The sequence below is a fragment of the Caretta caretta genome, chromosome 11, assembly GCF_965140235.1.
Source record: "Caretta caretta isolate rCarCar2 chromosome 11, rCarCar1.hap1, whole genome shotgun sequence".
Lineage (NCBI taxonomy): Eukaryota > Metazoa > Chordata > Testudines > Cheloniidae > Caretta > Caretta caretta.
The window spans coordinates 37,654,562-37,670,957 of NC_134216.1; the positions used below are offsets into that span (position 1 = coordinate 37,654,562).

At 37.0% G+C, this 16,396-nt stretch overlaps 1 protein-coding gene across 1 annotated transcript in view; it reads left to right on the top strand.

Moving 5' to 3' along the window:
* Positions 1-15,752, top strand: part of XIRP2 (xin actin binding repeat containing 2) — a 158,872-nt gene extending 143,120 nt beyond the window's left edge. The window contains exons 5-10 of the mRNA XM_048869980.2: positions 305-412; positions 736-808; positions 1,628-1,761; positions 2,524-11,989; positions 14,675-14,808; positions 15,617-15,752. Coding sequence (XP_048725937.2) covers positions 305-412; positions 736-808; positions 1,628-1,761; positions 2,524-11,989; positions 14,675-14,769 — 9,876 coding nt within the window. The 3' untranslated portion in view covers positions 14,770-14,808; positions 15,617-15,752. The remainder of the gene's footprint in view (positions 1-304; positions 413-735; positions 809-1,627; positions 1,762-2,523; positions 11,990-14,674; positions 14,809-15,616) is intronic.
* Positions 15,753-16,396: the final 644 nt, after the last annotated feature.

Here is a 16,396-nt window from a genome sequence, read left to right on the forward strand (position 1 = left end):
TGCTCTCCTGGTCATCACTTTGCATCTTATGCTTATCCATGGAACTTTAGTACCTGCAGCTCAAACTCCGATTGCAGTAATGAAATGACAACATATGTTCTATTATATAACAAGGCCTGTCTTTGGTTGTTTATAGTTCTTATCCATATGAACTACAGTAATAATGGGAACCTGCTGAAAAATATATTTTTCAAACAATACTTTTTAAGTGATAACATTAGTGAAAAGCCATTCATAGGCAAACATTAAGTTTTTCAATTTATCATTAAACTGTTAATGTGTAATTACTTTTATTTGTCTTTAGGAGGTGAAAAGTAGTAGTCAGCTCACAGTATCAAGCAGCAGCAGAGAAGCTGAACAGAATGAAGTGACCTCCAAAGGAACTCAGTTGGAAGCCTTTCAAACGGAAGAGGTTAAGTGTATCAGTTAATAATTATGTCACCAGGTCACTGTACAGAGATGCTGATATTGGGACTGCATATTTGCTTTGCTTTTTAACTCTGTTACCACTTAGTATAACAAGATCTCGATGTGCTAGTGGAAACTTCCCTGATTTTGTGGCAGGCAATCATTTTAAAATAGGTGTTTTATAAGTGTTGCTTCAATGTGTTGATTAATTGGGTTTTCATTCAGACTTTACCTTCATAAAACATTTGTTCTGAATGTCTCCATGCAAATAGAAAACTTAGACATATTACACTAAATCCTGCATTAAAATTAAAATTTTTTCCACAGGTTTCTTATGTTGAACAATCTAACCATCAGACAAGCAAGGCTTCTAATTTCACTCAACATATTGATGAAACAGGTAAGAAAATCAGGAAGATTTTAAGCAGGAGAATAAAGACTAAGAAATGACAAACAGCATATACACTTGGTCGCACAAAAATACCATTGTTCACAGGTGAATATGGGCCCAGTAATCCATTTCTGTTCAGCAAAACACACCCGTTGACTTTGATGGGATTTACATGTTTCAGAGTAACAGCCGTGTTAGTCTGTATTCGCAAAAAGAAAAGGAGTACTTGTGGCACCTTAGAGACTAACCAATTTATTTGGGTATAAGTTTTCGTGAGCTACAGCTCACTTCATCAGACGCATGCAGTGAAAAATACAGTGGGGAGATTTTATATACACAGAGAATCTGAAACAATGGGTGTTGCCGTACACACTGTAGCACTTTGTAAATGAGGTGGACTTTAAGCACATGTTAAATGATCTACTGACTTGGGGCCATGAAGAAAAGCCATTCTCCTAACATTTGTTAAAACAAAAACCCATTTATGCAAATGTTTGTAAATAGTGAATAACAACGGGTAAAATTAGGGTTGAAATAACAGCTCTGCAGAATATGAATAATGTTCACGAAAGCTGATTTTTCAGTATTCAACCAGCTCTAGTCCTGACATTAACACAAGTTATACATTGCAAAACAATATGTGATATGTTACTCTTCAATTATTCTATGGTTTTCTGTATTTTCATCAGAGTGATTCTCCAGTTCTGCAAGGTTGAGTGCAACTGGTTCAGTTTAATCATTTTTTTTTTAAAAATAACTCACTGTTAGACAATTATAATAAAATACTAGGCTTAGAAAAACCCTTTTGTTCTTCTTTTCTTATTGCAGTAGTCAATGCAACTATGAATGAAGAAATCCCAAAGATTTCAACACAGTTTTTAAAACAACACTTTGACAAGACAGCCCAGGAAAAGGCTCTTCTCTCAGACAGGGAGACTGCAACACCTGCAAAGCATACTAAGGTCTGTGCTTTTAATAAGGGGAATTTCTGTATATGCAGACCAGAAGTATTTAGGTTAGCCAGAATGTTGAAACATTGCCCTTTGTGCAATTGCTCAAATCTCAGCATATTCATATTTTGATCATTTAGTTGATTTTTAAAATAAATAACATTGTGGAAATTGTGGGAGCATGGATGGGTTTGGAAACTGTATACACATTAAGTAAGAAGTAATGAAAATTATATTAAGTAAATCTAACAAATATATTTATATTATATGATAAACACTGTTAAAAGTAAAGCTTTTTAAAAAAAATCTTTGTTTTTCCATTGTCTTCCTCTGCTGCATGCAATCTTCTCTCTCTCTCCTTTGACTCATGTGAAAAAAATATTATTTTTCTTCAAAATTTTTGGTGGACACATTGGTTCATCAGAGGTAAATGCAGAGAATATCAATTTCATCAATGAATGGAACAAATATAAACTGCTGATAAATGATACAATGTGCGTTGGCTGCAGCAGAGAAAGCAAAGCTGCAAAATCACTGTGCATCTCTTTGAAATAAGTACATTACCTTCCTTATATAGGCTGTGTTAAAACAGCATGTTCCCTTTAGGCTCAATTCTACAAGGCTCTGAGCAACTCTTGGAGGTGCTGGGTCTCTTCAGCTCCCATTGCAATCCCATTGCTCAGCATCTTGCAGGACTAAGCCCTTTGAATAGAATGAATAAAAGTTGTGGTCTTAGAAATTATTTCTTTAAAATACTAATTTTGTCCCCTAAAGATTGAAAATGAGTTCCAAGAAACTGTATGGCCTCCTGCAGTGAGCTTCTCTTCTACTGCCACTGCTTCAGCAAGTAGAGTACACGAAACTTCTGTGACACAAAAAACAGAATATGGAACTGCTGCTGCTGTTACAGCTTACACCAACTCCCCTAAATATGGAAGTACAGAAGAGTTTCCCCCTCCTCCCCCACCAAACATACTACAAGTGCCATCAGAAATGAAAGAGTTTTCCCAGTCCCCTGAACCATCCACCTCTCCAGCAAAGCCCACAATCCCCAAAGATTTATATTCAAAGCAAAGAAATTTATATGAATTAAAACGTTTATACAAACATATTCACCCAGAATTAAGAAAGAATTTAGAAAAAGAATATTTTAATGAAGTTTCTGATATTGTATCTAGTAAGGTTGAAATAGGCAGCTATGTGTCAGGAGATGTACAGCAAACTAGATATGTCTTTGAAAACACTCGTAATAGCCCTCAGAAGTGTATGAGCCCTGAGAGAGAATACCTAGAATGGGATGAAATCCTAAAAGGAGAGGTTCAGTCTATGAGATGGGTCTTTGAGAACCAGCCTTTGGATTCAATCAAAGATGAATCTCCTGAACTGAGCAACATTAAAAGCATAGCAGATCAAGAAATCATTGCAGGTGGAGATGTAAAATATACTACCTGGATGTTTGAAACACAACCGATCGATGCCCTGGGTACACATTCTTCAAACTCTGCAGAAAACACAGACAAAATTCCAGATTTATCCAGAGGAGATGTCCGCACAGCCACGTGGATGTTTGAAACCCAGCCATTAGATTCAATGAATAAAATTCATCATGACAATGAACAAGATGAAACTTTCATTAAAGAAATTACCGGAGGTGATGTCAAAACTGTGAGGTACATGTTTGAAACCCAGCATCTGGATAAACTTGGGCAGCTACACTCAGTGGATGAAGTTAACTTGCTGCAGCTCAAATCTGAGCTTAAAGAGATTAAAGGAGATGTGAAGAGAAGCATAAAGCATTTTGAAACTCAACCAATGTATGTTATTAAAGACATCTTAGGTCAAATATTGGAGATTAAAACTGTTCACCGAGAAGACATTGAAAAAGGAGACGTTAGAACAGCACGCTGGATGTTTGAAACGCGGCCCCTAGATATGATTAACAAAGATCCTGTGGAAATTAAAGTTGTTCGTGGAATCTCTATGGAGGAAAGCATCAAAGGTGGTGTGCACAAGGCAAAGTGGGTGTTTGAAACACAACCTTTGGATACTATCAAGGAGGACTCAGAAGTATCTGTCACTAAGAAGGAAGCTATTCTAGGGGCTGATGTCTGTAGAAAATGCTGGATTTTTGAGACTCAACCTCTCGATACCCTAAAAGATAATGATGACCCAACTCATCTGCCACCTGAAGAAATAATAGGAGGTGATGTAAGCACTACTAAACACTTATTTGAAACACTACCAATGGATGCTTTAAAGGATAGCCCAGATATTGGTAAGCTTCAAAAGGTGGTTGCCACTGAGGAAGAAAAAGGTGATGTGAGACATCAAAAATGGATTTTTGAGACTAAACCTCTTGAACAGATTAGAGAAGAAAGAAAGGAATTTATAACAACAGTGAAACTTGAAGAAGTTGACAGAGGAGATGTGAGTAGCTACAAACATATATTTGAATCAAGCAATTTAAGTAAATATGATGAATCACATAAAATCCATGTGGAAGGAATAAGGAGAGGAACTGTTGAGTTGAATAAAGCTCTTTTTGAAACAACTCCATTATACGCAATTCAAGATAGTCTTGGGAAATATCATGAAGTTAAAACAATTCGACAAGAAGAAGTTTTAAGAGGTGATGTAAGAAGCTGCAGGTGGCTGTTTGAAACAAGGCCTGTTGACCAATTTGATGAGAGCATTAAAAAAATCCAGATTATCAAAGGAATATCTTCACAAGAAGTAGAATCAGGTGACGTGAAAACAGCTAAATGGTTGTTTGAAACTCAGCCTCTTGATTCTATTAAATATTTTAACAATATGGAAAGCGAAGAAAGTAAAACAGAACAGACTACAGACATTATTAAAGGAGATGTAAAAATGTGTAGATGGCTGTTTGAAACTCAGCCAATGGAATCACTGTATGACAAGGTTGAGATAGTGACTGACAGTGAAAAGGTACATAAAGGAGATGTCAAAACCTGTACTTGGCTCTTTGAAACCCAGCCGCTTGATGCAATAAAAGATGAATCGGAAACAAGAGTAAAATTACACACTGTGAATCAGGAGGATATTCAAGGAAGTGATGTCCGTACAGCATGTTTCCTTTTTGAGACAGAAAATCTAGAAAATATACAAGGAGAAGAAGAAAAGGAATTCAAACGAGTAGTGGAAATTGATATCCAGCCTGGGGATGTTTCCACCATGAAATATAAATTTGAAAACCAGTCACTAGATTCCATACATTTCAGTTCAGAGGCAGTTTTGGAAAAAATTAAAACTGTACAAAGTGAAGATATACAGAAAGGAAATGTTCTACATTGCCGATGGCTTTTTGAAAACCATTCTATTGATGCAATAAAAGAGAACCAAGAAGATGGTAGATTAGTCAGAACTGTTACAGATATACACGGTGGGAATGTAAGAAAAGGCTGCTTTATATTTGAGACATTTTCGTTAGACCAGATTAAAGATGGATCTGCAGATACCACCACCAAGAAAACTATTAGTGAAGAAATAACAAAGGGAGATGTGAAAAACTACAGAATGCTGTTTGAAACCCAGCCACTTTATGCAATTCAAGACAAAGAAGGGTATTATCATGAAGTGACAACAGTTAAGAAGGAAGAAGTGATTCATGGAGATGTACGTGGGACTAGGTGGTTGTTTGAAACAAAACCTTTAGGATCTATTAATGAATCAGATAATGTGTATGTTATTAGAGCTGTCACCCAGGAAGATATTCAGAAAGGAGATGTGAGCTCTGTCAGATACAGATTTGAAACACGACCACTCGACAGAATTTCAGATGATGAAAAATTAATTGTGCCCACTATTGACAATGTCCAAGGTGGTGATGTGAAGGCCAACAAACAATTATTTGAGTCTGAAAGACTCAATAAAGGCACGTATGTAAGAACAGTAAGTGTCAGTGAAATCCAACGGGGCAATGTTAAAACTTCCACTTGGTTATTTGAAACACACACTGTGGATGAGATTAGAGGAGAAGGGTCAGAGTATAAAGATGTCAAGACAGTCACAAAGGAAGATGTGCAAGAAGGTGATGTTCAGCATGCTGTGTGGCTTTTTGAAAACCAGCCTTTAGATTCCATTAAGGAAACTGATGAAAGTGAAATAAAAATAACCAGGGAAGAAATTCCTCAGTCAGATGTAAAGACAACAACATGGCTTTTTGAAACGACACCTTTCCATGAATTTAATGAAAATAAGGTTGAAAAGCAAGAAATTATAGGGAAAAGTATCAAAGAAACTTTAAAAGAACTTTACTCTCACAAAGTCATTGAGTATCATGGAATTATCCTTGAGGAAGATGAAATTGGAGATGTCAGAATGGCAAAATATAAACTAATGAATCAAGAGACTCCTAAAATACAAAAGGAAGAGATTATTAGAGGGGATCTAGGAAACATAATGATGAACCTATTGTCCAAAAGAAGCAGTACCAAAAGAGAAATTACAATAAATGAAGATGAAAAGGGCAATGTCGATTTGACCAAAGCTCAATTATTGACCAGATCAACAGATGTTCATGTTGAAAAAGAAGAGATAGTGAAAGGTGATATACAGCAAGCTATAAAAAACCTGTTTAGTCAGGATAGTTCTGTAAAACGAGGAATTTTAATTCAGGAAAATGAGAGAGGTGATATTAACATGACACTCTATTCTCTCCTTCACAAAAGGGCTGACAATAAAATCCAGCATGATGAAGTGATAGGTGGTGATGTGAAACATACTATTCACAACCTTCTGTCTTCCACAATGAATAATAAAATATCCCAAAGAGCTAAAATAGATGATTCAGAGAGAGGCAACGTTCAGTTTTTCACAACATGCATAGAATCCGGAGCTTTGGATTATCTGAAACTACTTCAGACAGGGTCAATTGAAACAATTACAACCAGGAAACAGGAGGAGGAGGAGGAGGAGGAAATAATTGGTGGTGATGTAGAAGGCACAAAGCTGTTACTAAAGAAACAGAAGTTTCAGATTCAACGAACAGTTAATGAAACTGACATCATTCCTGGAGATGTGGCTAATGCAGTTAAAAATTTTATGACAGAGCCACAAAATACATCTTATCATGTACGTAAACAAGATATTATAAAAGGTGATTTGAAAGCAACTTTAAATTCCCTCAGTCAGGCCATAAATCAGACAACAGTTACAGAAAAGGAAGAAATGATAAAAGCCGACATTCTCACAATACTGAAGTCTCGTAAAGAATCAGCCTATCAACTGAAAGAAACAGAGAAGCCTGATGTCATCCCTGGTGATATTAAGCAGGCCATTGAGTCCCTTGAAAAAGAAATAACCACAAAAACTGAAGTTCTGAAAAAAGAGGTTGTTCGAGGTGACCTTGAGTCAACATTAAGATCTTTAAAAGAAGCTCAGCAGACTTTCAAGCAAGTAGACACAGAAGATGTAATCAGAGGAGATATTCAGACTGCTGGACAAAACATCCTAGAAGACTCTGCAGAAAAGAAAATGGTACAGCTTCAAGTAAGTGGTCATGGAGATATAAAAAGCAACATCCAGACACAGCATATAGCCAAGCACCAAAGTAACAGGTTACATAATCTGCAAAAGAATGTTAAATCTGTCCCTGAACATCATGAGGAAACACATGCTGAAAATGAGACTTTCCTCAAAGAAGGTAGACAAGGTAACAGAAAGATCCATTTAGAACAAGAACAGAGCACTGAGTCAATTGATGTAGATAAAAAACATTCAGAAAGTTTATCTAATTCTCAACACATGGTCATCAAAAAAGTGGATGAATCAAAGGATAAAAGCAGAGTCCAGGGCAATGTAAAAAAAGAAGCAAAACATGTGACCAGCCAGTCTTCTTTCTGTGGTAAAGTTAAGAGAGATGTGAGAACAGAGAAATCAGAGACATGTAGAGCTTTGAAAAGGGACAGCACCACCAGTGGTGTGCAGTCCATAGAAAAAATAGCTGAAAAGAAACAGAATCTACTTCATGAGCATAAAGACAATGAATATTCCAACCTAAGCTGTCAGAAGGAGACAACACAAAAGGCAAAAATGTCAACTGATGTTGACTGCTCCAAATCCAGAACTACACGACAACCAATTAAAATGCCAGCTAGTGGGATTTCTAAGGCCACTGGCCATTTTCTAAAGCAAGAAACAAAACAAGCTCAGCATTCTAGAGACGTTTTTGCAGAGAATGAAATAAGCGTTCAGCTGGGGCAAGCTGTAGTTTCCATGACAGCAGAACAGAATATAAACAACAAACAAGAAGTAAAAGTCACACAGGAAGTACTCAATAAATTTAAAGAAACTGAAAGGAAGCAAAAGAGAGATGTTCATCAGAAAAATAAGAAACCTGTAGGACAGTTTATAGGAAAAACTAAAGTGGAACCTGCTAAATTAGACTTCCAACTTGCAGTGAAAAATCCTGTAAATCCAGCCAAGAATGCTGTGGGGAAAGATAAGCCAGAAATAGATTCCTCATCTACTCCACCACCATCACCCCCCCCTCCTCCACCACCACCATCAGTAGCATCATCTGAAACTGAATTTCCTCTGCCACCTCCCCCACCTCCATTAATGATGCCATCTGATAGACATATGTTTTCTTCACCTCCATCACCTATCGACAAGACCAAAACTGAGTTTGATCATTTTCCTCCTCCTCCACCACCGATAGATGACAAATCTGAAAGTGAGTTTCTGCCCCATCTCCCTCTACCGCTCCCGCCCCCACCCCTGGTAATTTTTCCTACTTCTCAACCAAAGCAAAAAAGAGAACATTTTCCAAAATATCCAGAACAGTCACTGCCTGAGCCACTGCAATTTAATGCTCGGGCTAAAACATCATCAGGTAAACCAGCTGGGGTTCCATCTTCAAATAAATTCCTCAAAATGCAGCCTTCTAAGGGGCTAGACATTAACAAGTCTAAAACGCCTCCAAAAATTGAACTAACTGTTCTTCAGACACACAGAAAAATGGATATTACCACAGCAGCAGGAGAAAGCAAAAATTCCACAGCTCTGGTGAATGTGGTTAGCTATGAACAGAAACAGGAGACAACTGATACAAACACAGAAGGGGTAAAAAGACCATCATCTGTTTCAGAAGTGATTAATCCTCCACCCAAAGCTCTGCAAGAGACACCGCTGGCCAAGAAAAGAGTGGTCTTTCCTCTTAAAAGATCTCCTTCCCTTCCAGCAGAGCCAACACAAATAAAACCGAAACCTTATTTCAGAAAATTTAAAACCCCTTTAATGATTGCTGAAGAAAAATATAGACAGCAAAGGGAGGAGATGGAGAAAGTGCAAGTCAAAAGATTTTGTCATGAGACTGCCAGAACAAACAGCGAGACTCGGGGAAGTCCAGTTCAAACAGAGTCAGTAAATTGTGTACCATTTCAAAAATCAAGCAAGCAGGATCAAACTCCTTTACAAGGTTCAGTTCCCCCTGTAACTCCACAAAAAACGACACCCTCTGATTCTGACTTTCAAGTCAGTTTACAAGCAACAGGATCTCAAGGTAAACAACTCTCTGCATCATTAATAGTATCATCAGCTACTGAGCAGCTTCAAAACATTTTAGAAACCTCAGCAGAAGATCATATTAGAGAAAAAGTACCACAAGGTTCAAAGGATCTTACAAAACATAATTTACCTTGTCAAATGGAACAAATCCATCAAGAACATACTTTGCATAAGGCAGAGCAGCTGAAGACTGTGGAGCAGTTGCACGTGTCCAAAAATAAAATTATCTCCCCTCATTTCAAAGTTAAAACTATCAAGCTTCCAATTGTAGATCAAAGCTTACATGAAACACACAAAGATTCTGAGACTCACAAAAAACAACAGGAAACTAATGTTCAAAATGTTGTCAAACAACAAAATCGGGAAAAACAGAGAGAAGACATAAGTACTAACGCTAGGAAAAAACAAAGTGTTGCAAAAGAATATCACCAGAAGCATGTTGATGGAAAGGTGCTGAGAGAAAAAACACCTTTAGAACACATAGAGAATATGCAAGAAGTAAGCCAAAAAGATGGCAGTCAAGTGAAACAAAAATTAGTTAATGAGAAAGAAACAGAAAAAGGAGAATTCAAGCATGAGAAAGTCTCAATGGCTAAAGTAGTAAATCAGGGCCAGGTATTAGTTTGTCCAAAAGAAGAAAAAGTAACAATTCCAGAAAAACAAGATCAGTTTAAGAATAAATCAACAGAGAAAATAGTCAAGCAAAACGTAATTGATACACGTCATGACTCACAGACTCAAATTGTTGAGCAAAATAATGTGTGTGTTTCTGAAAATAAAGATCAAAATAAAAAGTTATCCCAGCAATATAATAGTCTGCAAGAAAGCGAATGTGTCAAAGACAAGGGCATACAACTAAAACAAGTCCTTATGAAGAAGACAGATCCAAAACAAGAGATTACACAGAGCAAACCTTTATTTTCTCCTCCATCAAAAGGATCTCAGCTGAACGATGAAAAATTTGCAGTAGATATATTAGAATTCTTAAGGAAACGGGAGGAACTGCAGCAAGTTTTGTCAAGAGTGAAACAGTTTGAAGCTGAGCCAAATAAAAATGGTATGAAAGCATTTCAGATATTTTTAAATAATATCCCAGTATGGCTTATAGACCAAGAAAGAAAGAAAAATATAGTTCATATTGCAACAGAGAATAATTTAGAAAGGATGACAGAAGAGCTATCAAATATTAAAGATCAAGCAGTCAAAATACTAGCCTCATGTGAAGACACAATCCAGACAGCTATGATGGCCACAAAAACAGTGAAATCCAGAAATGACTCTGTTAGTTCTGGAAGCTTGTCACAGAAAATATCAAAAATCAGCATTGGCTCCAACAGAAGAGATTCACATCAAATGAAAGAGGTTATAAAAGAAGAATCAGTGCACCATGAAATTATACAGCAGTCCAATGGAATCAAACAGACAGAATTCAGAACTTCTTCTCAAGCATTAAAAATGCGATCGCCATCACCTACTTATATAACAATTGAATCTAAACGGACAGAATCTCCTCTGAAGGAAGCACTCTCTTCATCTTCCATCCAGAGAGAAAGTATTCCTATTCCTCCCCCACCACGCAGATCTGCAACGCCAATATCTACAATTCGAAGGCCAGCCTCTTCCCCCTCTTCTCCAAGGAGCCGTTCTGAACAACTGGCCAAACTAAAAGGCACCACAGCAAAGCTATCTCAAGGAGTAACACAACACTGGTCAGTAACACCAGTTCCAGTTGTAGAAAAAAGATCAGAGATTGTTAAATCTCCTGCAACTCTTCGTAGACAAATTAAGATTGAAACACATGCTATGATGGAGCCTTTATCCTCAGCAATGATAAATGAATCTCAAGTAACTGCTGGTACAGTAAAGGACATAAAAGAAACATGTGAAGAAAATAGAAAAGCAGAGAAAAACAACAACGACACGCACCAAGATCCAGTAAACATTCCAGAAAGCTTAAAGCCACATGCAGTAAGTTTTAAGGTCCCTAAAATTGACCAGTCAGGGCCTACTCGTAGGTTTGAAGCATCTGAGCAAATAAGACATACAAAAAAGGAACCAGTCACAGTAGTTGAAAGAGTAGACTATGAGAGTGTAGATGAAATGGATATGTTATTAGGGAAATCAGAGGACAATCCAGGATTTGATGTGAAATCAAAGAAAAGAGTTTTCGAAAGGGGTGGAATGAATAGCAAAATAAAACAAGACAGACACACATTTAGCAAGGATGAATTTGAACTGACATCTCTGGAGAATCAAAAGCAAAAAGATACCTTCAGAAACTCTCCTTATAGGCAGCCAAGAGACCCAAAGAAAGGTATATCTTATAAACAAAAGCAATGTGAAGATAAAGAGCACTCATTTGAACCCCTGGTTTGCTTGGAAGCAAAGTGTCATACTGACCATGCTTCTGGTCTGGGTAGATTTGCCAACACAGTCACTGAATCAAGGATTGCCACCTCTACATCACAAAGTGCTGATGGTATGCAGTCAGGATTTGGCTTCAAGCATGCACCTCCAACATATGAAGATGTAATCTCAGGACACATTTTGGATATTTCTGCTGCTGATTCACCAGAAGAACTACTAAGGAATTTTCAGAAGACGTGGCAGGAAAGTGAAAGAGTGTTTAATAGTCTTGGCTACAGTGTCTCAGATACTTCTGAAGCTGAAGTGAGAAGTAGCTTCCACCAGGAATCAGCATTTATCAGTGGTAAATAAGCATGCAAAGTGTGAAGAAACCTTAATAACTTTTTTAAAAAAGTGATTCAACCTCAGTATATTGTGCAATTAATGAAAAGTGTGTTTACAATCAAAGAACAAAGTAACATAAAACTAACAAAACTTTTCCTCACTTTTGCTCTCTCTTTTTCTCTCAGCAATCTTTAATCATTTTCCCTTTCCAAACGCTTTAAGTGATGTGCTGAGTGTGTGACTAACAAATACTGATATGTAGAGTTTTAAGGACTTTCTTGCCAAGGTAAATATTGCATTTGAATTAGTATTGGAACAAAAATATGTATAGAATGCATTTCATTTCTTACAGCAGCAAATAGCTGGCATTGTGCTTTTAACTGAGATAAACAGTTAAGTGACTTCTGTGTTTGCCTGCAATCAAACACAGCGATAATGGTATAACAATCTGCATGTTTTATATGCATCTGTTCTAAGTTTGCTAAATCACAAAACTTGAATTTGAACAAAATGAATTTTGTTTAGGGTAGGTTTTAATTAAATGTGTGCAAAAGTAAAGAAGTTTACAAAATTTAATGTGAAAACTTTTGCCATTTCTTGTTGGGCAAATTCATACTCTTCTGAAATTTTATCTTGCATTGAAATACACAAAAATGCAAAAGTCACTTTCACACTACTGTCCATTGTTCGGAGGGAAATATCCCCTTCCTCTCTCTTCTCTAAGGGCCCTGCCACTCTGTGAGACACTTCCTTCTCCCACAGAGGCCTGGGTCCCCATGGCTTCAGTGCTCCATCCAGGCCTGGGAAAATGAATCAAAAATGTCTTCACTGCACAGTTAATTTGGGGTCTTACTTGTATTTTAGCCCAACCTTCTCAACCATCCACACAGAAAAACCACTGACCCAAATTTGGAGCTGCTTTAAGTTAATTATATTATATTGCAGTGTAGTTGCTCACACCCACGCTAGGCTAACTATGGTGCTCAGACAGGATACCTGCCCCCTGGGTTAACTGCACAATGAAGACATAGCCTTAGTACACTCACTGTCTCTAGCTTAGGTATATATTTCTAAAGCAGAGGGTATATCTACACTTGGTGTGATTCCCAGCTCGAGGAGGCATACACAGGCTAGCTCTGATTGAGCTAGTGTTCTGCAAACAGAGTATAGCTGCAGCAGCATGAGTGGTGGGAGGGGCAAGCCACTCTGAGTACATACCTAGCATCTTGGACCGGTACATACTTGGGGCAGCTAGCCCTTCCCACCACTCTGCCGCCATAGCTAAGCTCTATTTTTAGCCTGCTAGCTCACAGCTAGCATGGGAATGTCTCCTGAGCTGGGAATCACACAACCCAGTTCCTCGTGTGGACATCCCTTAGACAGTCAGGGAACCTGTCAAAATATTGTGTGAGTTCAACCATGTGCCTTCCCCTCAAGCTAACAACAGGAAACTAAATCCAGACTGTACTGCAAAGAGTGGTTTGAAATTTTCAGGGACATGAGTACAAAGATAACTTCACAATCAGCTTTGATTAGTCTATTCACTTATGGGGAAAATTTTGCATTCAGGTAATTTCTAAGCAAATTTTGAAGATTTTTAATTTCTCCTTGGATGTTTTGCACAGCTCTAGGAGATATAGGCACAGTTGTGTATTCTACACTGCTATTCTGTCTTGATTTACAAATTGCTATAAAATCAGTACTAGCAGGCAAATACAAATAATATAACAGTAAAGCGGGTCACATTCTCTGCTGGTGTAAATGGGTGCAGAACTCTGTTGATAATGGAGCAGCACCATTTACATCAGCAGAGAATTTAGCCCACTATAATGCTGTGTTATTTGTATTTGCCTGTTAGCATGGATTTTATAGCAATTCATAAATCAAGACAGAATAGCAGTGTAGCTTTCTGCAGATTGTCTGTTATCTCCGTCTCTTCCTACCCCTCACCTTCCTGAAATAAACTTTCTACTGGTGCTTTGTACTTTGGAGTATAGCTAGTTTCCTTTACAATCAATTATGCTTCATAAAAGAAAGGATTTGATATAGTTAGCTAATATCAGTATTGTAGCTAATTCTTTCTTGCAAATTAACTGAACAAAACACCAGCCATGAACATGAAAACTGTAAAAAGCTCAAATAATTATATCCCTATCATATTTGCGACATATGTGCGTGTAGCTTTCAGGTTAATGCAGTAACGAAGTTCCTTGATGTGCTTCTGGCATAATTAAGCAAAGCTTTCTAATCACAGTTTCAAACATTCACCCTCTGCGTATATATCTCTAAATGACATTGCAGATTCAAAGAGGTGCGTTCTATATAAACATACTCAGTCCAACTTAACATTCCTTTTTATGATACCTTCTCACTTTAAGAAACAAATGTTTATTACATACAAAGGGCCAAATTCTGCTTGGCTTCCTGAAGTGAAGTCCTATTCAAATTCATGAAACTACTCACCAGAAAAAGTAAACAGGATTTTGCTTTCAAAGTATTACAATTAGTTGAATTATAGTTTATCCCTAAAATCTGTAGATTACTTATCAATTCATGGATGAACTGACAAAAATCAATCAGCTTTGCAGCTTTCCATATAAACCATTCATTTTGTGCATGGACTGATAAAGTGACATCTTTTAGAAATACATTCTAACAAATGGCTGAGGACCAATATATGACCTTTATAAAATATTATTTCTAGAAACTGCAACTTCAGGAAAAGGAAACATGCATACTTTGTCAAAAGAAAGTTTATCCAATGGAATGTCTAGTTGTCAACAAGCAAATCTTTCATAAATCATGTTTCCGATGTCACCACTGCGGCAGTAAGTTAAGGTAAGGAGGAACTACCAATTCATTCACAGAAAATCTGCTTTTGAGGTCCAAGTACTGCTGTAACTGGCCACCCTGTTCCTATCAATGCTAACCAACAGATAGAGCTTTGGATCAGAAGTCAAGAGAGCTGGAAGCTCTTCCAGGCAAGGATTATAGATCTGATCCTGTACTTCTAATGTCAATAGGAATTTTTCCCTTTACCTCACTGGGAGCAGGATCCAGGCCTAAGTAAACATGCACACGAATAAATCCTATCATCCCAGAAAAGGGCTGAGGTGTACTAATAGTGAAGTGAAGAGAAGCTTGGATGGTACTGCATGTTTTCCACCTGTTCTGTAGGAAAATAAAGAGGACTTCAGTGGTTGTCATATACACTAGCAACTGTCAGGAACTTTAAAAAAGCATAAACATAAAGTGCTAGAGATCATTCCTCTTTGTAGCCTATACTTTCATTAAGTTTAGTCCATTTACTGTAAAGTGTTTCTACAGCTGTAGGAAATAATCATCTATATATTTTAATTATTATTTTATGATATAAAAGTGAGGTCCTTGCTACCAAAAATTCTAGTTTTTATAGGAATTTACAATACATAAAGTTTCAGATACTAAAGATCCTTTTTTTGGTGAGAACCATATATTAAAATTAAAAATAAATGTTATTTTTTCTTTGCTAAAATATACATAAAGATATCTATAGATACTGTAATTTTTGAGTACTTATCAGGTCAACTAAAATAGAGTATTCTTGGTGTATTTATTCTTGGTAGATCTGTAGATGCTATCAAACAACTTTTCTTCCATTTGACAGCTTGGGAAATTACGCATCTCTCCATGGACAAGCATACTGTAAACCCCATTTTAAGCAACTTTTCAAGTCTAAAGGAAATTATGATGAAGGTTTTGGACACAAGCAACACAAAGAATTATGGAGTTCCAAAGACCAAACAAGCTCAGTTGGCAATGTTCATGCTGAAGAGGTAAATCCAAATAATGAGACAACTATCAAATCTAAGCTTAATACAGAAATTGAACCAGACTTGTATTCAGATATTCAATATGTGCATTCTGAAACTCTGGATGACAATTTGAAAAGATCTACAGAAAGAGGCAAATTAAAAATTATATGGCCTCCTTCTACAGATCATGTGATACCCCAAAAAACATTTTCTGTTGAAGAAGAGGTTAAAATGAATAAGCCAAAGTGGCCCCCAGAAGGTTTTGCACAAGAAGCCTCCAGAACATACACGAATATACCTCTAGGCAATAAAAATGAAACTCAGCTAGAAAATACCCATAGTGATCTCAGAGAGAAAGTAGAACAAAAGAAGGATGACATTGTTGACTCGCAACAAAATCAACAGTCATCTTTTAGTTCTATGTCTGAGAAGGAAGAAGTTATAAATTTCAATGAAGCAAAGATAACTGAAGTAGGCAGTAAGGAAATAGATGAAAAAAATGAGAATGTGGAAGATAAGATGAATGAAACAGAAGGATCAGAGAATAGAGAGGAAAGTGGAATGGATGTTAATGAACGTAATGTGGTTCTGCAGAGTGCTGAGAAGAAGCAAGATGAAAAAAATAATGAATC